Here is a 22,143-nt window from a genome sequence, read left to right as displayed (position 1 = left end):
TGCCAAAAAGTGCAGCAAGACAACCTTCCCTGGAAAAAGGGACATTTTTTTTAACTTTAACGTAGACAGTCACAAATTACATTGTTTTCACATGTCTTCATTCCTAGACCAAATACTAGTGACTAGTGAGTGCTTTATTCTAACATTCTTAAATGTACTTTGTAGGTGGAACATCTGGTGGCGGGGCCAGTGTGGAGGTGGTGGTGCTCGACACGGAGGCGGAGAGCGATTCTTCAGGGGAGGAGGCGGCGGCGGCAGCTGTGAGAGTTGAGACGGTGGTGGTGGCGGCCAGAGGTAAGCTCTTATATATTCCTTACTTATTGAGATTGAAGACTAGCTGGGAAGGCAAGAATATGAGATGCATGGCTGGGTGAATGATGAAGCAATGATGGGTGGAAGGACAACAGCCTGGGTGGGTGACACAGAAACTGTATGTGTCCATATACCTGGATCATGCTACTATCTGACTCTTAGATAGCATATGTGTATCTAGAGCAGGGGTACTCCTAGTACGGCCCGCGGGCCGGTGGTGGCCCGGCAAGCCTTCGTTGGCGGTGCGCAGACCTTGCAGACAATCACTGCTCCCCCGGCCCCCACAGAGCAGAGGCTTTTTTGTATTTCACCTGTTAGCGCCCCTGCATCTCCACTCTGACAATCACTGCTCCCCCGGCCCCCACAGAGCAGAGTGGAGATGCAAGGCCACAAAGAGGTGAAATAGAACAAAGCCTCTGCTCTGTGGGGCCGGGCAAGCAGTGATTGTCAGGGTGGAGAAGCAGGGGCGCTAAAACAAACAAAGCCTCAATAATATGTTAATGGTCTTTGAAAGACCTGTTAAGTACTTTGGTGTTGTTGTCTGTGTGTGCGCGTTGAGGAAGCGGTCTCAACCCGGGCTGAAGGCTGACACAGATAGACACACACACACAGTGAGATGACAGAGGGGGAGGGAGAGGGAGGGCAGGAGGGAGAGAGAGATGGAGGGAGGGCAGGAGGGAGAGCAGGAGGGAGAGAGATGTATGTAAATGCTGGGTCTGGTGGCTCAGTGGATGAGGGCATCTGCTGCAGGGACCTGTGTGCAACCTCATGGTCACAAGTTATCGTTTTGCTTTAGCCCCGCCCCCTCTGACTCCGCCCCCACCAGTGCGGCCCTCGGCCCCAAACTACACTGTAAATGTAGCCCCTGAGAGAAAGTTTGTGAGTACCCATGATCTAGAGAGAGTAGATGGTCAGTGGATGAACTAAGTGTAACTTTGAAGAGCATGTAACACTGCACCCGCACGTCCGTTCCAGTGTAGGAAAGGCAAGGAAAAGAACTTTTAATTTTGTCCAAATACTACCATAAATAGTAGCAGTAGTTTGTATTGCAAGCACTGCATAGATCCGGTTATTATGGTGGCCACTCCCTACCTCTCTTAATAAGTTTAGTAGTACTCAGTCATTCATGTGTGGATGTATCACTGGTCACTCAATAAAAAGCAAAGCACCTAAAGTCATCCCATATATAAGCAAAAACATCCCATGTGAAGTGATAGATAATCAGATTATTTATCTTCTTCAATTTTCCATTTCTAGTACTCATTTCCACTGTAGGGTGAAAGTTAAATTAATTAAGCAGTAGCCCTTGAGTTGTAACAGAGTATTCTCAGTGCCACCCGTAATAGAAAAGTAAGAGATTCACCACCTGCATGTACTGGACGGGTACAGTAACGCAACGGCAACGCAAGTCTAGGTCACTCCTCATGGCGTGCGTCTCTTTTTCTCGGGTGCAAGTTTACCGCGCTGGCATTATGCCGGCTTGCAGAAAATAACGTACCAATTTTCCAAAACAAGAGATAAGAAGAAGAATAAGACTGGTGTACTTTCATAGTCGACTCCAATGGAAGTCCACAGTGCTCGTAGAATTTGTTCCTTAAACTCCCACTAATGTTAGAGCAAGGATGAAGAAGTGTGAGGTTAGATAGATACTGGCCTCAATAGTTATGTAATGCGCTTGCAAGTTGCTAGTTGTACTGCAGCACAAATTTCTGCTGAATGATTGAGTTAATCTTAAAGAGCATTGGTTACAGACTATGTCTTTCTTTCTTCATATAGGTTTTCCTTCCAAACGAACAAGGAGGAAGGAGCTGGCTAGAGCGGCCCGGCAACGGAGGATCGAGGCCACTGTTGCGGAATATCGGCGGCTGGTGGCCCTGGAGGACGTGGAAAGTGTGCAGTCGACAACTACAACAACGTCGTCTGCATCGGCCTCCGTGGCCCCACGGGCTGCCACCCAGCACAGTGGTCCACCGAGACTGAGCCGGGCTGCCAAAGGCAAACGCCACCGCCGAGCAGCAAGGCCAACAGCTGCCTCTCACAGGCCTTGCACCTGCAAGGCAGTGAAGGCACGCCTGCGCCGCACTACCCTGATGGTGTCCCGCCTTCAGCAGGAGCTCGCCTTGCTCCGCGAGGAGCATGATGCCCTGGCCCAAAAAGTTAACAGCATCCACCCATAGTGTCCCTTGCCCCTTTTTTAGAGACTTTTGGGGGGTGGGAATTGGGAGTTGGGTTTTTGGGGACTTTTGAAGGACAATCGTTGGGGTTAGGGAGGGTCTTGCGGGAGATTATTTTGTTAGGGATATAAATATACTTTTTCAAACTTTATCTGAGCATACCTGTTTTTTACTGCTTGCCTGGTGGGTGGGGGTTTAACGTTGACTGTTTTCCTGAAAGTTTAGTTCCATTTTCTTCCTTTAAGTGTAAATGCCCAAATGTTTTCAACACTAAGTGCCTCTCACAGACTAAGTGAAGTGAATCCAAGAGTCCTAGGACTTTAGTAGTACTACCTTCAGTCTCTCGTCTCTCGTACTAATACTCCATTATACCCCCAAACCACCAAACGCTTATCTTACCTGTAATTTGTGTTTGAAAGTAGGGCTAGACCCAGGGCTGGCTCCACGGGAAACACCGAATAACGTTGGCAATCTTGGTCGGATAAAATTTCCTCATAGCGGTGGTACTAGTGGTGTGACACAGTGGCAGTTGCATGCCTATGAAAAAAAAGAAAATGAAATCTGGTTTGTCCTCCTGAGCAATTCAACGGTACAACTGAGAATATAGCAGGTGACAGAAGTACAGTAGAGCAGTGCCACATTGTAGCCTAACAAATGGTAAAGTATAACTACTAATTCGGTTGAAGTTCTTTCACATTAGCAATGGTTCTTTGTCAAGCAGAGTAAGAATATATCATCGACAACTGTGGAAAGAAAGAATGCGACAGTACAGGGCCTGTGTGGAATTATTGATAACGATATTCAACATAAGGTCTCTGTAGCCAGATACCCGAGAGCCTTGCTGGTCACTATAAATCCATTCACAACAACACTCAATGGGGTTGGTCTGGAAGGTGTCAGGTTTACTCCCCGTGATCCAGTCGATGCAAATATGGTTCCACCTCCAAATGTCACCAACACCCAGAAGTGTAAACACAGGGTGTTCGAGGCATTAGGCGGGGGAGAAAAATAACAAACTAAAATAAAAAATGTGGGATGGGTAAAGGTAGGGTCAGCAGGGAAAGGATACCTGTAACAGAAGACAAGACAGGCATCAGTGAAGTGCTGTCCTAACATACAAGGGTACTCTCATATAGTCTCACTAAATAGTTTGCAAGTCTCCCGCCTACTCATGGGAAATGTAGTTTCATAGTACGGTAGGCGCTTAGGGGCTGCGTAACCTGACAGAAGGTATAGTAGATAGAAAAGGAGAAATTGCTTTTTTTCTAGGTGTCCCCTCACTCACCAGGGTTGCCCCTTGGTGACATGCTTCATCATTGGGGCCATCCCAGTCCTCTACGGCCTGGGGCGTGCTGCGACTTGCGAATTACGTAGGAGCACTTACAAATGACTATGTGTGGTGCAGATAGTGGAGTGGACTAAGTGATGTGTTAAGGGATCAATGTAGAAGCCGAGAGAGAGCCAAGAAATGCAGTCACAGTCAGAGAAAAAGGCAAGGGATACTGTATCTATGTGGTTGTAGTGGTCCTGTTGGAAGTGGTAAGTAAGTTGCCCGCAGAAAAAAAATCCTCCTATTAGCGGCACTCCTCCATTGCAGCCGACGCTTCGTCCACCGATGTTGGTCACCAGAAGACACCCTGTCCACTGCCTGCCTGATGCTGAATTGTGGCTCGCTACTGTGAAGCCTGACTCCATCCTTTTTTCCCCATTGCAGAGACTGAAACCCGGCCTGTAATTATTCAACGAAAAACAGGAAGTGATATAATATTACAACACCACTGATAAATAAATATAAGGTATGTAGGCTGTGGAGTGCAAAAAGTCACAATTTGTTTTTCCTAGTAGACAGTACAATGTTTTTGAAAGTGCGTACTCTGAGTCACCTTTTGAAGGATAAATAAGTATGGGCAAATTAATGTAGCGGATCTTGCCCCTCAAGCTAGGTGTACTGTAAACTGTGTTTTAGAACAAAATTAGATCTTCCTAGCAGTGCTCCCACCCAGACCCTTACTAAAGCCAGTCGCAAAAATGTAGAAGACCCCCAATCAAATCTCAAAAAACGAGGCCTAGCAGAAAACTGGTGACAAAACTTACTTTGAAAGTAAAAGTAGGCCGAAGTACCCTAATTACCCATTACCCACCGTGGATTGCATTCAAACCACTTGCAAGCAACCAAGCAAAAGTAGCCATAGCCAGCATCGCTCCAAGACTCGAAATCCCCCCCACTCAAACACATGCAATAGAAATACTGCTAACCCTAACGAACCCTAAGTTAAGAATAGTGGCAAAGGCTTTCTTTAACTATGCCAAATCCCCCCTTTCCCACCATGGATTTTCTTCAAATGACTTGCAACCAAAATTACACATTCTCACGAGTGCTCTAAGACCCCAGAACTCAGTTTGAAAAATCTAGAACACCCCGAAACACATGCAATCCTGCTGCTAGGGCTAACCCTAACGAACCCTAAGTTACAAAAAGTGCCAAAACTAAAGGCTTTTCCGCGCGGATTTTGTCCCAACCACTTCTACCCGGTATTAGACCTTCCCAGGAATGCCCCAAGACCCGTCAACCCACCCGCCAAGAAGCATAACACCCCCAAACAGGCCAAAAGCAAAATCTCATACTTGCAATATTTCTGGGCCTTCGGTCCAAACGCGCTGCGTAGCTAGGCCATAAGTCGGGGTTGGCACGACGGATTTCCTGAAAAGCAAATGCAATCAAGATTAGAGTGTCCCAGCAGTGCTCCCAGACCACGAAACTCACCCACAAACACCAGGAAGCCCCCCAAACAGGCCCCCGAAAACGCTACATAGAGCAAAATGTCAGAAATAGCCCCAAAAAAAATCGGCCTGGATTTTGTCCCAACCACTTCTACCCGGTATTAGACCTTCCCAGGAATGCCCCAAGACCCGGCAACCCACCCGCCAAGAAGCATAACACCCCCAAACAGGCCAAAAGCAAAATCTCATACTTGCAATATTTCTGGGCCTTCGGTCCAAACGCGCTGCGTAGCTAGGCCATAAGTCGGGGTTGGCACGACGGATTTCCTGAAAAGCAAATGCAATCAAGATTAGAGTGTCCCAGCAGTGCTCCCAGACCACGAAACTCACCCGCAAACACCAGGAAGCCCCCCAAACAGGCCCCCGAAAACGCTACATAGAGCAAAATGTCAGAAATAGCCAAAAAAAAAATCGGCCTGGATTTTGTCCCAACCACTTCTACCCGGTATTAGACCTTCCCAGGAATGCCCCAAGACCCGTCAACCCACCCGCCAAGAAGCATAACACCCCCAAACAGGCCAAAAGCAAAATCTCATACTTGCAATATTTCTGGGCCTTCGGTCCAAACGCGCTGCGTAGCTAGGCCATAAGTCGGGGTTGGCACGACGGATTTCCTGAAAAGCAAATGCAATCAAGATTAGAGTGTCCCAGCAGTGCTCCCAGACCACGAAACTCACCCACAAACACCAGGAAGCCCCCCAAACAGGCCCCCGAAAACGCTACATAGAGCAAAATGTCAGAAATAGCCCAAAAAAAAATCGGCCTGGATTTTGTCCCAACCACTTCTACCCGGTATTAGACCTTCCCAGGAATGCCCCAAGACCCGGCAACCCACCCGCCAAGAAGCATAACACCCCCAAACAGGCCAAAAGCAAAATCTCATACTTGCAATATTTCTGGGCCTTCGGTCCAAACGCGCTGCGTAGCTAGGCCATAAGTCGGGGTTGGCACGACGGATTTCCTGAAAAGCAAATGCAATCAAGATTAGAGTGTCCCAGCAGTGCTCCCAGACCACGAAACTCACCCACAAACACCAGGAAGCCCCCCAAACAGGCCCCCGAAAACGCTACATAGAGCAAAATGTCAGAAATAGCCCCAAAAAAAATCGGCCTGGATTTTGTCCCAACCACTTCTACCCGGTATTATACCTTCCCAGGAATGCCCCAAGACCCGGCAACCCACCCGCCAAGAAGCATAACACCCCCAAACAGGCCAAAAGCAAAATCTCATACTTGCAATATTTCTGGGCCTTCGGTCCAAACGCGCTGCGTAGCTAGGCCATAAGTCGGGGTTGGCACGACGGATTTCCTGAAAAGCAAATGCAATCAAGATTAGAGTGTCCCAGCAGTGCTTCCAGACCACGAAACTCACCCGCAAACACCAGGAAGCCCCCCAAACAGGCCCCCGAAAACGCTACATAGAGCAAAATGTCAGAAATAGCCAAAAAAAAAATCGGCCTGGATTTTGTCCCAGCCACTTCTACCCGGTATTAGACCTTCCCAGGAATGCCCCAAGACCCGTCAACCCACCCGCCAAGAAGCATAACACCCCCAAACAGGCCAAAAGCAAAATCTCATACTTGCAATATTTCTGGGCCTTCGGTCCAAACGCGCTGCGTAGCTAGGCCATAAGTCGGGGTTGGCACGACGGATTTCCTGAAAAGCAAATGCAATCAAGATTAGAGTGTCCCAGCAATGCTCTCAGACCACGAAACTCACCCACAAACAGACGGAACCCCCCCTAAGAGCACCTCAAAGGCAAGCAAGTCATCAAAAACACAAAAAATTTTCCCCCTCGGATTTGGTCCAAACCACTTTTAGTGCTTCCCAGCAATGGCCCCAGACCCGTCAACTCACCTGCAAAGAGGTAGAACAACACCCCCACAAGTGCTGAGTCTTTCTTCATTGGGCGTAAACCAGCCCTCTGCTTTGATGGAAATAGGAGTCTGGAGGAGGAGGATAGAGGAGCATGTTCTTCTGAACTTGTGAACCTGAGGAATGCAGACTGCGGCACCTTCAAATAAATTAGCAAACAAGTGAAGACAGTTCTGCTGATGGGCTTGTTTTTGTGATTATCTGATTAAAGTTTGAATTATATTAACTGTGCACAACAAAGAAAGACAGACACACAGGAATAAAAGTGAATAAGGATGAAAAAGAAAGTTATTGATTCGTTGTCTCATTTTCAGGGCTCGAAGTCGGTATCACGGTCCAGGAATAAGAATAAGGCTTTGTCATCATACTCTGCGAATTCAGCCAGGGTGAGGTCAGTGCCACCTGACAGAGTAGAAATTCCCTCATCTATGTTGCTGGCCACCTCCTCTTCATCCGGCACGCTCTCTCGTACTCTGAAATCTGGTGGTATGAGGTGCTGATTCATCTTGATCATTGTTAACCTCTCCACATTTTTGGGCGAGAGGCGGCTCCGTTTGGGAGTTACAATCCCACCAGCCGCACTGAAAACCCGTTCAGAAGACACACTTGCGAGTGGGCAAGACAAGTAGTTTAAAGCCAGGTTGGTGAGCTGTGGCCACAATTCTTTTTTCCCATGCCAATACGCCAATGGGTCAGAATTAACATAGACCTCTGTGGAGTCATTCAGATAGTCCTTCACCATCGACTCAAGGTCCTCCTCCAAGGTTCCTCCACTTTGCGTAGCTCTTGCTGTGCCTCTGACCTTTTGAGAACCAAACCCACGCAGAGCTAGCCAATCCTCTTCAGCCTCCAATGTTTCTGTTGTCTTTCGTGCAGATGATCCGGTTGCCGGTGTCTTTAACGGCTGAGAGGTCACTTGTGCCACAGCCACAGGTGCAGAAGTGGATTGTTTTGACTGGGGATGGCCTGCTGATGTACTGCCATTTCCTTCAATTTCCAGCCGTTCTGTTTCAAACTTCTTGGCTGACAAGGCTAGCCAACGTTTGTACTTTGTAACATCTTCATCACCAAAAGGAAAGAATGCTCTGCCTACCAGCGCCTTTTTGTAGCGTGGATCCAGAATAGTAGCACAAATGTAATGCTGTTCTGAGTGGATCTTTTTAAGACGTTCATCACCTTGTAGGAGCTCTAATAATTGCTCAGCCAGAAGCAAAGAGTCTTTCTTTTTGTCATCTTTTCCAAACACAGAACACACCTCCTTCAGTTGGTCCTCCAGCATGTACAACAATGGGATAGCTTTTCCCAAATTAGAGTCCTCCTTGCTGACTGCACGCGTGAAGACCTCAAAAGGACGAAGCATGCGTGTTAGGCTTTCAACTATGTTCCATTGCGGCCCACCCATCCTCAGCTCCTCTATACCCTCTTTCAAGAAATATTGATCGAGTTCCGTATACTGCTCATACAGACGCTCAAGCATGTAGAAGGTTGAGTTCCAACGTGTTACCACCTCCTGGATGAGTGCTTTCACTGGCATTTGACATTGATATAGCATGCTCCTCAGCTGCTTCCGGGCCTTAAAAGAATGCCTGAAATGCTTGCAAATTTTTCGGCAGTTCTCCAATACACTGTACGCTGCACTGCGTTTATTACCCAAGAATTTTTGGACAACCAGGTTTATACAGTGCACCAAACACGGCACTCTGAAATAGTAACCGTCCCTCATGGCCTTAACTATATTGGCGCCATTGTCCGTGGAAACATAACCAACCTTGCGTTTTAGTGGGGACAGACAGTTAAGGACCTTTGTGTTAAAGACATCCAAAATGTTTTCTGCTGTGTGACGTTTCTCCAAACCAAACATGGCTAGTGTTGCATGTTTCCGAGCACCTTTAAAAACAATGTTAGTGTCAACACCTGAGTTTAGCTTTGCTTTAGCCCCTGAAAAAGAGACCCAGTGTGCAGTGATGCACATGTAATCAGCGCCTGCGCCACTGGTCCACATGTCTGTTGTCAGATGTATAGTGTGAACAGCACTCTTCTGCAAAGCTGCCCCAATCACCTTCAGAACATCTTCATGTAGTGCTGGAACCGCAACTCGGGCAAAATAGAACCGGCTAGGAACCTTCCATTTAGGGCAGAGCGCTGTCACTAATTCTAGAAAACCAACCCCTTCTACAAAAGAAAAAGGGAGAAGGTCCAGAGCTAGCATTTTAGCCAGCTTAGTGTTATACAGACGGGTCATTGGGTGGTTGCGTTCATATTGCGCTTCTGTAAACAACATCTTTTTAATGTTGCCCTGGACCAATGATTTACGGGATGATGATGATCTCTTCGACCCAGTTACGCTCGCTGATGAACTTTTCCGCATTGATGTCTCACTCTCTCCCACACTCTTAGTGTGGCTCCCATGGGGTGTGCTGCTGACATGGGAACTGGGTGTAAGTGAAGTGTTTGAATCGTCTTCTTCTACCTCCTCGTCATCAGCAGATGACAAATCAACGTTTTCATTACGTGCAATTCCGGCTTTCTTGACCGCCTCTAGGTGCGGAAACCATTGGACAGCGTGCCTTCTCTCAAGATGACCTCTCTGGCCTCCGGTACCATAGTTAGAACCAAGCTTACCACGACTAAATCGAAGCTTACAAAGGCTACAAATGGCTACGTTTTCCTTTTTTGGGCAAACACTAAAGAAGTCCCAAACTGGAGACTTGAAATGTCTTCGGGGGCCGGAGGAGGCGGCGATACTGGTGGTGGTGGTCCTGCTGCTAATGACAGATGAAGTGGAGGATGTGGATTGCCGAACTTCAGTACGTTTTGCACTTTCACCACCACGAATTGAGGTCGAGGACGAGGTGGGTACCTTCTTGCGAAGAAATATGGAAGCGGTAGGTTTTGGTGTACTACTTAACTCCAAATCTAATGATTCCATTTCCATTGCCTCCTCGCCGACATCATCATCACGCTCAGCAGCTTCTCGGGATAGGGTCAAAATGTCTCTTTGCTGCATGCCCGGTGGGGCTGCAGTGACCTTTGTGATGACTGGCTCGTCGTCATCGTGGGAGGCTTCATCACCAGCAGTATCTGTCACTTCTTGTTGAGCCTCATCACACTCCATAGGTTTGAGTTTTTGGACGACCTTCCTTTTACGCTTAGGTACCGGTGTCAGATCATGGTGTGCCTCACTGTCAGACCGCAGTTGTGGTTCCCAAGACAGATCACTTGCATCAGAACGAGGTGGGCTTGAAGAAGATGTAGACACCCCCCTTGATCTTTTCCTTGCTAGGGATGTGGAAGACAATGAATGATCATCAGGAGGAGTGGCTTCCAATGATACCTCGGCTTCATTGTCGATTTCCAAATGTGCCCCTACTTCGGGAGGAACAACTATTGTGGGCACTTGTGAACCTCCATGCACCTTTGCTTGCGCATCTCCTTTTGCTGCCTCTCCTTCCACATGTACTTGGGCGTGTACTTGCACATGGTGTTGTTGTTGCGGCTGTGGTTGTTCAACACTTGTCAGATGAGTTACAACAACCTGTGTTGATTCAGGGACATTGCTGCTACTTTCTTGCGATGAGCCAACATCACTGGTCGATGGTGATTGGAGAAGTACACTGACTGCCTCTGAAGCACTCAAGGGCTTTGACTTAAGTTGGCGTGGTGGTGGAGGCACTGAACCCAATGGAGCAGGGGTGCTGCTCTCAGCTTGGTCCCCAGCAGATCCTGCTGCTGCAGGCGTACTTTTTTTTTTGCTCCCAAAAAAAGTGGCGGGTAGCACACCAGCCTCCTTGGTAACTTGCTTCTTCTGCTCCTTACTAGCAACTTTCTTGCTAGAGGAGCTACGGAGAACTTTCTTTGGGGGCGGGGCCATCTTCTTCAGAGCAGGTCAGACAGCAGGCCGCAGTTGCACGAATTGTAGAGTTGTCTGAGGCCAGACGTGACGTCGCGTGACGTTATGCTGCACACACACAGCGCTGCAGGACTTCTTCCTGGCACTGGTGGTTCTCTTGAGTCTTGTGCACCTAAAAAAAATGGAAGACAGAGGAACATCAGTTCAGTTATAGAGCACAAAAAAATCGAAAAACACTGCAAAATCAGCACAATCCCAATCCATCCATGCCCTCCATAATGTTTAAATTCAAGACAACCCACAGAAAGACTAGGCCCATGCAAGACTCACTACCCCTGGGCATAAATAAAGGTTGAAAAGTAGGCAAAATGGTTGGAGGCCTAACAACAAAGCCTGCATTTAAAATGGCCACTTGCCTGCCAGCACATGGCCAGTGCCTGTAGCTGCACTCAAAATGGCCACCAGCCACATGGCATGTCCCTCCCCATGAACACCCCCAAAAATCGAAAAACACTGCAAAATCAGCACAATCCCATTCAATCCATGGCCTCCATGATGTTTAAATTCAAGACAACCCACAGAAATACTAGGCCCATGCAAGACTCACTACCCCTGGGCATAAATAAAGGTTGAAAAGTAGGCAAAATGGTTGGAGGCCTAACAACAAAGCCTGCATTCAATATGGCCACTTGCCTGCCAGCACATGACCAGTGCCTGTAGCTGCACTCAAAATGGCCACCAGCCACATGGCATGTCCCTCCCCATGAACACCCCCAAAAATCGAAAAACACTGCAAAATCAGCACAATCCCATTCCATCCATGGCCTCCATGATGTTTAAATTCAAGACAGCCCACAGAAAGACTAGGCCCATGCTAGACTCAAATACCCCTGGTGAAAAGGCCACAAGTACAGGCCCAAAAATCGAAAAACACTGCAAAATCAGCACAATCCCATTCAATCCATGGCCTCCATGATGTTTAAATTCAAGACAACCCACAGAAATACTAGGCCCATGCAAGACTCACTACCCCTGGGCATAAATAAAGGTTGAAAAGTAGGCAAAATGGTTGGAGGCCTAACAACAAAGCCTGCATTCAAAATGGCCACTTGCCTGCCAGCACATGGCCAGTGCCTGTAGCTGCACTCAAAATGGCCACCAGCCACATGGCATGTCCCTCCCCATGAACACACCCAAAAATCGAAAAACACTGCAAAATCAGCACAATCCCATTCAATCCATGGCCTCCATGATGTTTAAATTCAAGACAACCCACAGAAAGACTAGGCCCATGCAAGACTCACTACCCCTGGGCATAAATAAAGGTTGAAAAGTAGGCAAAATGGTTGGAGGCCTAACAACAAAGCCTGCATTCAAAATGGCCACTTGCCTGCCAGCACATGGCCAGTGCCTGTAGCTGCACTCAAAATGGCCACCAGCCACATGGCATGTCCCTCCCCATGAACACCCCCAAAAATCGAAAAACACTGCAAAATCAGCACAATCCCATTCCATCCATGGCCTCCATGATGTTTAAATTCAAGACAGCCCACAGAAAGACTAGGCCCATGCTAGACTCAAATACCCCTGGTGAAAAGGCCACAAGTACAGGCCCAAAAATCGAAAAACACTGCAAAATCAGCACAATCCCATTCCATCCATGGCCTCCATGATGTTTAAATTCAAGACAGCCCACAGAAAGACTAGGCCCATGCTAGACTCAAATACCCCTGGTGAAAAGGCCACAAGTACAGGCCCAAAAATCGAAAAACACTGCAAAATCAGCACAATCCCATTCAATCCATGGCCTCCATGATGTTTAAATTCAAGACAACCCACAGAAATACTAGGCCCATGCAAGACTCACTACCCCTGGGCATAAATAAAGGTTGAAAAGTAGGCAAAATGGTTGGAGGCCTAACAACAAAGCCTGCATTCAAAATGGCCACTTGCCTGCCAGCACATGGCCAGTGCCTGTAGCTGCACTCAAAATGGCCACCAGCCACATGGCATGTCCCTCCCCATGAACACCCCGAAAAATCGAAAAACACTGCAAAATCAGCACAATCCCATTCCATCCATGGCCTCCATGATGTTTAAATTCAAGACAGCCCACAGAAAGACTAGGCCCATGCTAGACTCAAATACCCCTGGTGAAAAGGCCACAAGTACAGGCCCAAAAATCGAAAAACACTGCAAAATCAGCACAATCCCATTCCATCCATGGCCTCCATGATGTTTAAATTCAAGACAGCCCACAGAAAGACTAGGCCCATGCTAGACTCAAATACCCCTGGTGAAAAGGCCACAAGTACAGGCCCAAAAATCGAAAAACACTGCAAAATCAGCACAATCCCATTCAATCCATGGCCTCCATGATGTTTAAATTCAAGACAACCCACAGAAATACTAGGCCCATGCAAGACTCACTACCCCTGGGCATAAATAAAGGTTGAAAAGTAGGCAAAATGGTTGGAGGCCTAACAACAAAGCCTGCATTCAAAATGGCCACTTGCCTGCCAGCACATGGCCAGTGCCTGTAGCTGCACTCAAAATGGCCACCAGCCACATGGCATGTCCCTCCCCATGAACACACCCAAAAATCGAAAAACACTGCAAAATCAGCACAATCCCATTCAATCCATGGCCTCCATGATGTTTAAATTCAAGACAACCCACAGAAAGACTAGGCCCATGCAAGACTCACTACCCCTGGGCATAAATAAAGGTTGAAAAGTAGGCAAAATGGTTGGAGGCCTAACAACAAAGCCTGCATTCAAAATGGCCACTTGCCTGCCAGCACATGGCCAGTGCCTGTAGCTGCACTCAAAATGGCCACCAGCCACATGGCATGTCCCTCCCCATGAACACCCCCAAAAATCGAAAAACACTGCAAAATCAGCACAATCCCATTCCATCCATGGCCTCCATGATGTTTAAATTCAAGACAGCCCACAGAAAGACTAGGCCCATGCTAGACTCAAATACCCCTGGTGAAAAGGCCACAAGTACAGGCCCAAAAATCGAAAAACACTGCAAAATCAGCACAATCCCATTCCATCCATGGCCTCCATGATGTTTAAATTCAAGACAGCCCACAGAAAGACTAGGCCCATGCACCACTCACTACCCCTGGTCAAGCCCCAACAACAGGTCAAAAATCGAAAAACACAAAATTTTACAAACAAAAAAAAATCGAAAAACACAGAAAAATCAGCACAATCCCAATTCATCTATGGCCTCCATGATGTTTAAGTTCAAGACAACCCACAGAAAGAATCAGTCCACCCACCACTGAGTACCCCTGGGCAAAAGGCCCCAAAACAGCCCAAAAATCGAAAATCCCAAAATTTTAGTTGCAGCAACTGTAATGCCCCAAACAAACTTACTTGTAAAATTTCTAATCCAACAGTGATCCAAAGAAAGTCAAAAAGGCCTCAAATCCAAAGATCCAGCAGCATCCACAAAAAGTAATCCTTCCAGGTCCACATCCAAATGAAAAGTGACCAGGAGATGGACAAAGCACTGGGAGGAGCCTGCTGAACAGGAACAGGAAGTTGAAGACTATGGGGCACTTCCTTCCTCCCACCCCCCTGCCCCCCTCCCCAAAATGGACTCCTCGCTAAAAAAGTGCAGGCAAATGTCAAACTAAGGAGTTATTCACATAAAAATCATCATTTCTAGAAGGTTTATGCTGCTTGCTGGTGGATTTCTTGTGCAGAATTGCAAATTTATATTTTCGCTCGCCGCATCTCAAATCTCGCAATTGCGAAGTACCGCGAGACGTGATCTCGCCGTACTCGCGTTGACAAACTATCGCTGGCAAGCCGCGATGACGTAATCGCGCTCGCCAATTCCCGCGGGATCACACAGCAAGATCCAAAATGGCGCAGCACTCGCAAACTATCGAAAAAAACAACTCGGCAAACGATGATAAACGCCGCGCGCCGCAAAAATTGTATCACCAACGCCGCGCGCCGCCAAAAAAATCCGCTGCGTGCGAATTTGCGGATTTTGCGGGAAATCCGCAAATCTCGCGGATTGCGGATTTCCCGAAAATCCGCAAAATCCGCGAGCGTAACGGATTTTCCGCCCATGCTTAGTAACAGTATACTTGTATAGTAAGGCGCATAGACATTTAAAAGGTGCAGTTTTAAGCACTATAAAAAATGAGTTATTATTGTGAGATTATAAGGTTGATTTCAAGGTGAAATGCCCACATATTATAAAGAATTAAATATCCCCTGATTTCACATTAGTATTGCAAGTCACCTTAGCGTTCAATTACCTTATAAAAGCACTTGGACCCGTGCATCCATATAATGATGGCACTCCTCAGTAGCTTGCAATATGCCTATGATGTACAGCAGTATATATAGTCGCAGATGTAACCCATGTTGATATCAGAGAGCTGTGAAAACAGACCCAAGATGCACTTTACAATCATGCTTACAAAAAGCACATATGAAAATTATTAATACAATGTATAGCGCACAAGTTTAATTCATAGTTTGTAAATGTCAACCACTTTCATAACTTTTGAGTAATTATTCCAAGAGCAATTTTACCTCAGCACCTGATTCAGCTGGCCTTATGCACAATATTAATATCTTCCATATACATCATGGCCTCTATGATATAGTTCTGAGTACATTGAGAGGTTTATTGTTCCTGTTCTAGAGAAAAGGTGTAAGGGTAGTTCACAGATTTTGTATTGTATGTACAATAGCTCAGTGGGTTAATTTTTTTCTGCAGGAATCCTTGTGTTATTTGCAGGTCGCAAGTTACAATTTTGATATAGTTTGTTGAGTTTTGCTCCTTCTACAACCAGCTCCATGTAACCTGCATGACATACTTTTGAATCGCTGCAAGATTTAACTAAATCTTTTGTCACTCTAAGGTTGGATAAAATAGATTTTGTTAAACCGTAATATAAACTAATTATGAAATGCAAAAACATCAGTTTGTGTTGTGTGCTATACCAAAGATTGTCATTAGCGTACTTTCACACATGAACATACATACTGATCATTTCTGCAGAGCATATGTGAGACATATCTTCCATATACTTTTCAACATCTAAAGGTGGGCTGGGGGGAGCAAAAGAGGCTTTTTGGTAGAGATCTAAGATACTATCTCCCTTAATACAGTGAATGCACAAAAAGTATCCAGCAACCCTACGGTGATCCAACTGTTGGGGAAATGGAACTTGCATGTGTATTAATCTTTTTGTTTTTTGAGACCGCTCTCACTCTATTAGTGGCATGCTTCATCACTGGGTCTCATCCTGACATCTATAAACCAGGATGGGACTACCCTTGTCAGAAGAAGCACTTTCGATATTATCCTAGTGAAGGTTTATACAAAGTATAAATATCTAAGGGTCACCACAGTTTCCCTTTATTGTGTATGCCCGAGTATGGTTAGAAGTAGTGTATCTAGATTGTTATGAATGTTATTGTCCCTATATCCCCATAATAGTCAACATGTTTCAACATGCTTTTTGGCCAGTATGGGACCTAGCCTCTCACCACGACCGAGTCATGTGTACACTCTGAAATGTCAAAATGATCATTCATAAGAAATGTAAATACTACAAAATGTGCTTGAATTTGATGTCATTAAATATGAAGAGGTAGGAATTCCAAATGTATCCTTGAAGAAAGGTAGGCATGGCATGAATGATGGAGGTTATGCTATGTAAAATGAATACATGTCTACAAAGTAGTAGATTTCAGGGAGATTCACAGAAGTTTAGAAATGCACATGCAACCATTTTCTGAAAATTAAGTACCACCTAAATGTACCTGTGCAAGCTGAATGAAAGGTGGCGTAAGTGCACAATACACTTAAATATTTTCAAGTTCGTGTAGAAAGATGTGGAAAGCATGTTAACTTGTTTATAATAGAGGAAATTAGAATTAAACCAAAATCATATTTCTTTTATTTTCCATGCATGGATAACATATTTAGTGCATAAGCTACACATTCTTAAGGACACAACATATGTCTATGTAAATACCTAATATTTCTGTGGCTGTTCATGCAACGAGTAAGGTACATGCGCAAAGAATCGGTGCTAATGGGAACAATTGCTAGTTAAGAGGAACTCTCAAATAAATCTTAAACATAGGTGAAACGTAAAACTTGAGTCAGTTAGAAAGGTATGCCAGTAGTTTTGTAAGTCAGCCTCATGATATTTCAAGCTGCCATTAAAGGTTCAGGTTGTACTGTGCAGTGCATAAATGAGCAGTGGTACTGATAGTGAAACCGAAAATTTGCCCCACTCTAGTGTCTGTCGGAGCCTGTGAAGGAAATGCCACAGAGTCTGTCGGAGTCATCTACTCACCGGACTTCCCCGACGACTACGGAGCCGATAGCAACTGCACGTGGGAGGTGAAGGCCTCGGACTCGGCGGCGTTGGAGATCACCTTCAAGCTGTTTGAGGTGCGCGACCGCAACGACCGGCTGGAGTTAAGAGATGGGCACAGCCGCCTGCTGTTGGGCCGCTTCGATGGCGGACACCGCCCAGAAGCTGTCATGCTGCTGCATACCAACTACCTCATCGTCACCTTCCGCTCTGACCAGATCTTCCATGCCCAGGGCTTCGCCATGGCCTACCGCGGTGAGTGTGCAAAGGCCCCAAGCACAGCAGAAGGGGGAGCAACCAGGGCTATTTACTCCAGGCCTTGCTCTTATCATGGCAACACACTGCCACAGCTAAGTCTGTATTTGCCAACCAGACCGCAAGCTGTGTGATTCCAGAAGACCTTTTGTGAACTTAGCCTGCACATTGCTTTCCATTGGTTGGCTTTATTGTCATTTTTAATTTGCTTTTCCTTCTTCTTGAGTTTGTCCCTTACCGGGAGCATAGTCTTTATGACCTTTTTCATTGGCTGATGTGTATTATTCCACTTACACATTTAGGAAACAATTTATTTTTTATTTCATTCAGCACTCCATGAGAGTGCAGGTGTTTTCTTTCGCCCTCGTGTGCTGCTCCCTCTATTCAAATAACCCCCCTCATGCTTTGTTGCTCCGCACCCCTCCCAGCATTTCTAGAAAAAAAAGCACCGCATCAGGGATGTTTTTGCCGGGATATGGTTGAAGAGCAGACTTTTTTTTGGTATGTTTTGCATTTCAGATACTGCCTGAAATCACAGACTATGGCACAAAAAATGCTTTTATGGTGCAGAGAGAAGAGACATCTACTGCACTGAATCAGCAGCTGTCTGAGGCAGAAAGTGTACTTAGCATAACACTTCTCCTGGAGGTCCATAAATCTGTCCCTGGTATACCGTACAAGGTCTAATTTACTGAATGCTGTAGAATGTTATTAAACCGTGGCAAGCTTTTCCCTTTACGTGCTGACAATTCCCTATTTGAAAAATAAACCATGCCATTTAAATAAAGATTGAAAACATTGCTTTCAGTTTACATTTTTGAGATACTACAAGATATGTGTTAAATTTTCATCTAGAATTTCGATTTTTTTTCTTTTACCTTTAAAAAAGAATACTTTACAGACAAACATTGGCAATGCCAACACCTCAGCACACGTATCATAAAGGTGAGACTATTGACTTTGCCAAAGCTTGTTTGATTTTTTTTTTTTTTTTTTTTAAAGACCGGTAACCTTAGTGGCCATTAGTTATCACCATAAAACCAGAGAAGAGCCATGCGTCACATACGTGACCCGAGTCCCACAAAAATTTCAGATTAGCCTAAACTGGCCTCCGCATCTGTCAAAAGTATTCATAGTTACCAAGTGGTCTTGTGTGATGATAAGTGGCATGGTCAGTCCGCTGTGTGTTTTTAGCCAACAGTACTTAGTGTGCCGAAAATGATAAGCCTACCTTATACTGGGAACCGTGAAACTACTTGTTCCAACAGTAAAATGTTGCTTGTGGACAAAGTAACAACAGGTTTAATATGAGACAGGTGAGTTAGCAGTAAGGAGTAACCAGTGAGCAATACCTTTAGTCAAAGGGTCAGTGGGTGTCAGTGCTGCACCGACTGGTTTCTGCTCCCCCACTGGGTGAGAGACAGTGCAATCCTCTGACCGACCACAGGATGGCAGTGAGTTGAGCCCATTCAGCGTTTGGCATTTGCTGACATACTGAAAAAGTAGACATCCTCCCCCGTTTTGGTGAAGGATTCCCCTCTGTAATTAACATACAACTCTTCTTCCAGGTGTGCAGAATGGATGGACTCCAAAGCAGTGGGCATCCCAGACGGACAGCAGTGGGGGCTCCCTGCTGCCCCCCACCTCCACGCACAGACTGAACTCCAGCTGGACCCTTACCTCGCAGGACTCTGCCCGCAGCACTGGAGGTAAGTTTAGTCCCAGCGGATGATGTACAAGGTAGGCTGAGAGACAGAGGGAGGTGACTCAGAGCCTGGGAATGTAAAAGGAAGAGGAGAAGTCGGTCTGGGGTAGTGACGTAGTCGAGGCTAGTCTTGAGGAAGAGACCGGGAGATTGTTTCAATACCATCAGCAAGGCAATGGAAGTAAGGCTAGAGCTTAAACCCCAACTATTGGGTCTACATCTTCAAGCACATGTTTTCCCTTACCTCTCTAGTGCTCCATTTTGGTGCTGAAATCTGTGCAATCACTTTATAATAGGGAACGAGCGACAGCGATACAGACACTTCTGGAAGAACTGAAAACGGAACGTAAAGGCATATGCAGCAAACCATATGTGGAAATATCTACTTTCAAATAGTGGCTTGACCCTGTTCTATGTGTGACCTCTGATTCCCAAGTATGTGTGACCCCTAGCCCAACTCGGATACAGGTCTTTTGTTTTACCATTGACCTTTATCTGTATGTCACCTTATTGACGTCTCGCTTTTTTGATGTCTGACCGTGCTCCATTTTTTGATGCAAAACTCATATATATTGGAAATCCAGACCATTGTTTGGGCCCTGAATTCTCTTAATTCTTTTAAACCTGGCTCTTTTTGTTTTTTTGACGGCTTGTTCAGCTCCTTTTTTAAATGAAATGAAAAGAACATATATAAAGCGCACGGCTACCAAAAGTTGTTTCTGGAAAGCAAGATGACCAGTCTCTTTCCTGAGGTGGAGGGGAAGAGCGTTCCAAAGCCTGCCAGCAGTCAGGGAGAAGAGGCTGCCGCCAGTTCTGGCTCGTTTGAGCTTTTTCAGGCTCGTTTAAACTATTTTAGCTTACTTCATTTTTGACTCTTAACCAAGCTCTTCGTTTCACCTACTCCAACGATAAAAGTTAATATTATTAGTTAACCTCATAATTTTACTCCATGTTCTTCCCCTGATGCTACTGTTTGGCCTGTGAACCTGCTATTTGTATGCCCCCCAACCCTAATCTAGTTGGCCCATAACCATGCTTGACTCTGTGCAATGTTCTGTATTTGTACTTCCACACTGCTTTGTATTTCACCACGACCCCAGAGAACTGTAAATTGAAAATAGAGACACGAGTCCTTGTTCTGCATTTTACTGCCTACTTTGGTCTCTTTCTCACACCAGACCCCTCTCTCCCCTTGACATTTAACCTTGTGGGGTGTTGAATACCCTACTCCAAATCAGCTGAGAGAGTCTTGTTTTATCCTATATCCTTCTCCATAAGTGACCCCGACCTTCCTCTGCTGTTGTTCCCTGTTTCATTGTTTGAGCTCTCAGCTTACAGTGGGTTATACCCTGATCCTTCTCTGTGTTTATCCTTGATATGTCACTTGTTCAACATTTCAGCCTACATTCTATCTGATCCCTGTTTAAGGCATTTGTTCAAACCCTGAACATCTTCCATATTTGATTCATGCTTCTCCTTCCCATGTGATCCACCTAATTGACCCTGATCCTGGTCCATGCTTGATCCCAGAGCTCAGTGCTTTTTTTCACCACTAACACCTCTCTTTGTCCCTCCCTAGCCTGGGCCATGTACACGGGGACTGCAGCCTTCTTGCTGATCCTGGTCATTGCCTCCTTCAGCCTCAGGAAACGGTAAGTCACTGATGGGAAAGGATCCCCGCTGGAGCTTTCCCACCACCTCAGTCATTGCATGTCCTCGGCAAAACAGCAAATGCTAGTTTGTCCCCCTTGTATAGCTTGTCCCCTAGTGTACACATATATAAGAGGTTGTAAAAATGATGGGTATGGAATTTACCCCAAAATTCTGGGTAGAGATGACCTCTACTGATCTTGAATTACATGGCCGAGTCTGCAGACCAGTATATATTTTCACTTTGGAAGGCAAGATATTTGTTTTGAAATGCTAAGGGATCTAGATTCAAAATACCATGTCCATTTGTGAAGATTTTTTATGAGATTCCCTTCAAACTTCTGAAGCTTATTTTCTGAAGCTGTAGAAAAGCAACAGAGAGTTTATAAATATATGCAAAATATTAGTGAGATGGCTTGACAGGTGAGAATGAAGTGTTGATGACTGAGTGTGGGGTTTTATATATGTATAAATTGCATGTATTTTGATTTTAAGTTGTATTGACAGTTTTTCTGCTTCCAATACAGTCACAGATGAAGAGTTTGTTAGTTTCTGTAACTATGCAAATTCAACCTACTGCTATGTGTTGATACATAATGTTCAAATTCTGTAGAATTATCACACACAAAAGGTTAGAAGTATTACATGTATATTGGCAATTGTTTTTTTTGTACAACTGTTATATGTATCTGTATATCATGAATTTTTATAAGCAACGAATAACAGTAAACTAAAAAAAATATATATATATTTTTTTCTACATGCAGAATATAAATAATAACACAAAAAAGTCTTTGAATTAATATTGGTGTATGACACTGATTTTAGGGATCTGTCTTGCAAATGAACCCTAGGAGGCCATATTAAAAAGCAATATAGGTCAGATAAGAGGCTCTTGCTCAGTTATTGTTGTTTCCCTCTCCTCTTGGACCTGAAAATACGTAGGGGGTACCTTTTCTTCATTGTGATTGCTGGTAAGACCTTTTCTCCCTAAATAAAGGGATTATTTTTTCTTGTCATAATCTGCTTATCAATGGATGACAAGAGAGGCTCTAAGAAAGGGCATCTGACTCCTTTCATGAATATAGGGGAGACATAGGAGGAGTACTTCTAGACATTCTGCAAGGTCTCTGGATCAGAATGCACCAAGAGTATTGACTTGACATCTACAG

At 45.4% G+C, this 22,143-nt stretch overlaps 1 protein-coding gene across 1 annotated transcript in view; it reads left to right on the top strand.

Annotated features, from left to right (window-relative positions):
* KREMEN2 (kringle containing transmembrane protein 2) overlaps positions 1 to 22,143 on the top strand; it is a 109,187-nt gene that overhangs the window by 72,726 nt on the left and 14,318 nt on the right. The window contains exons 6-8 of the mRNA XM_086931708.1: positions 17,284 to 17,616; positions 19,185 to 19,325; positions 20,901 to 20,973. Coding sequence (XP_086787834.1) covers positions 17,284 to 17,616; positions 19,185 to 19,325; positions 20,901 to 20,973 — 547 coding nt within the window. The remainder of the gene's footprint in view (positions 1 to 17,283; positions 17,617 to 19,184; positions 19,326 to 20,900; positions 20,974 to 22,143) is intronic.

The sequence above is a fragment of the Lissotriton vulgaris genome, chromosome 7 (genome assembly GCF_964263255.1).
Source record: "Lissotriton vulgaris chromosome 7, aLisVul1.2, whole genome shotgun sequence".
NCBI lineage: Eukaryota > Metazoa > Chordata > Amphibia > Caudata > Salamandridae > Lissotriton > Lissotriton vulgaris.
The sequence above is the reverse complement of the archived record's forward strand: the minus strand, read 5'-3'. Positions and strand labels throughout refer to the sequence as shown.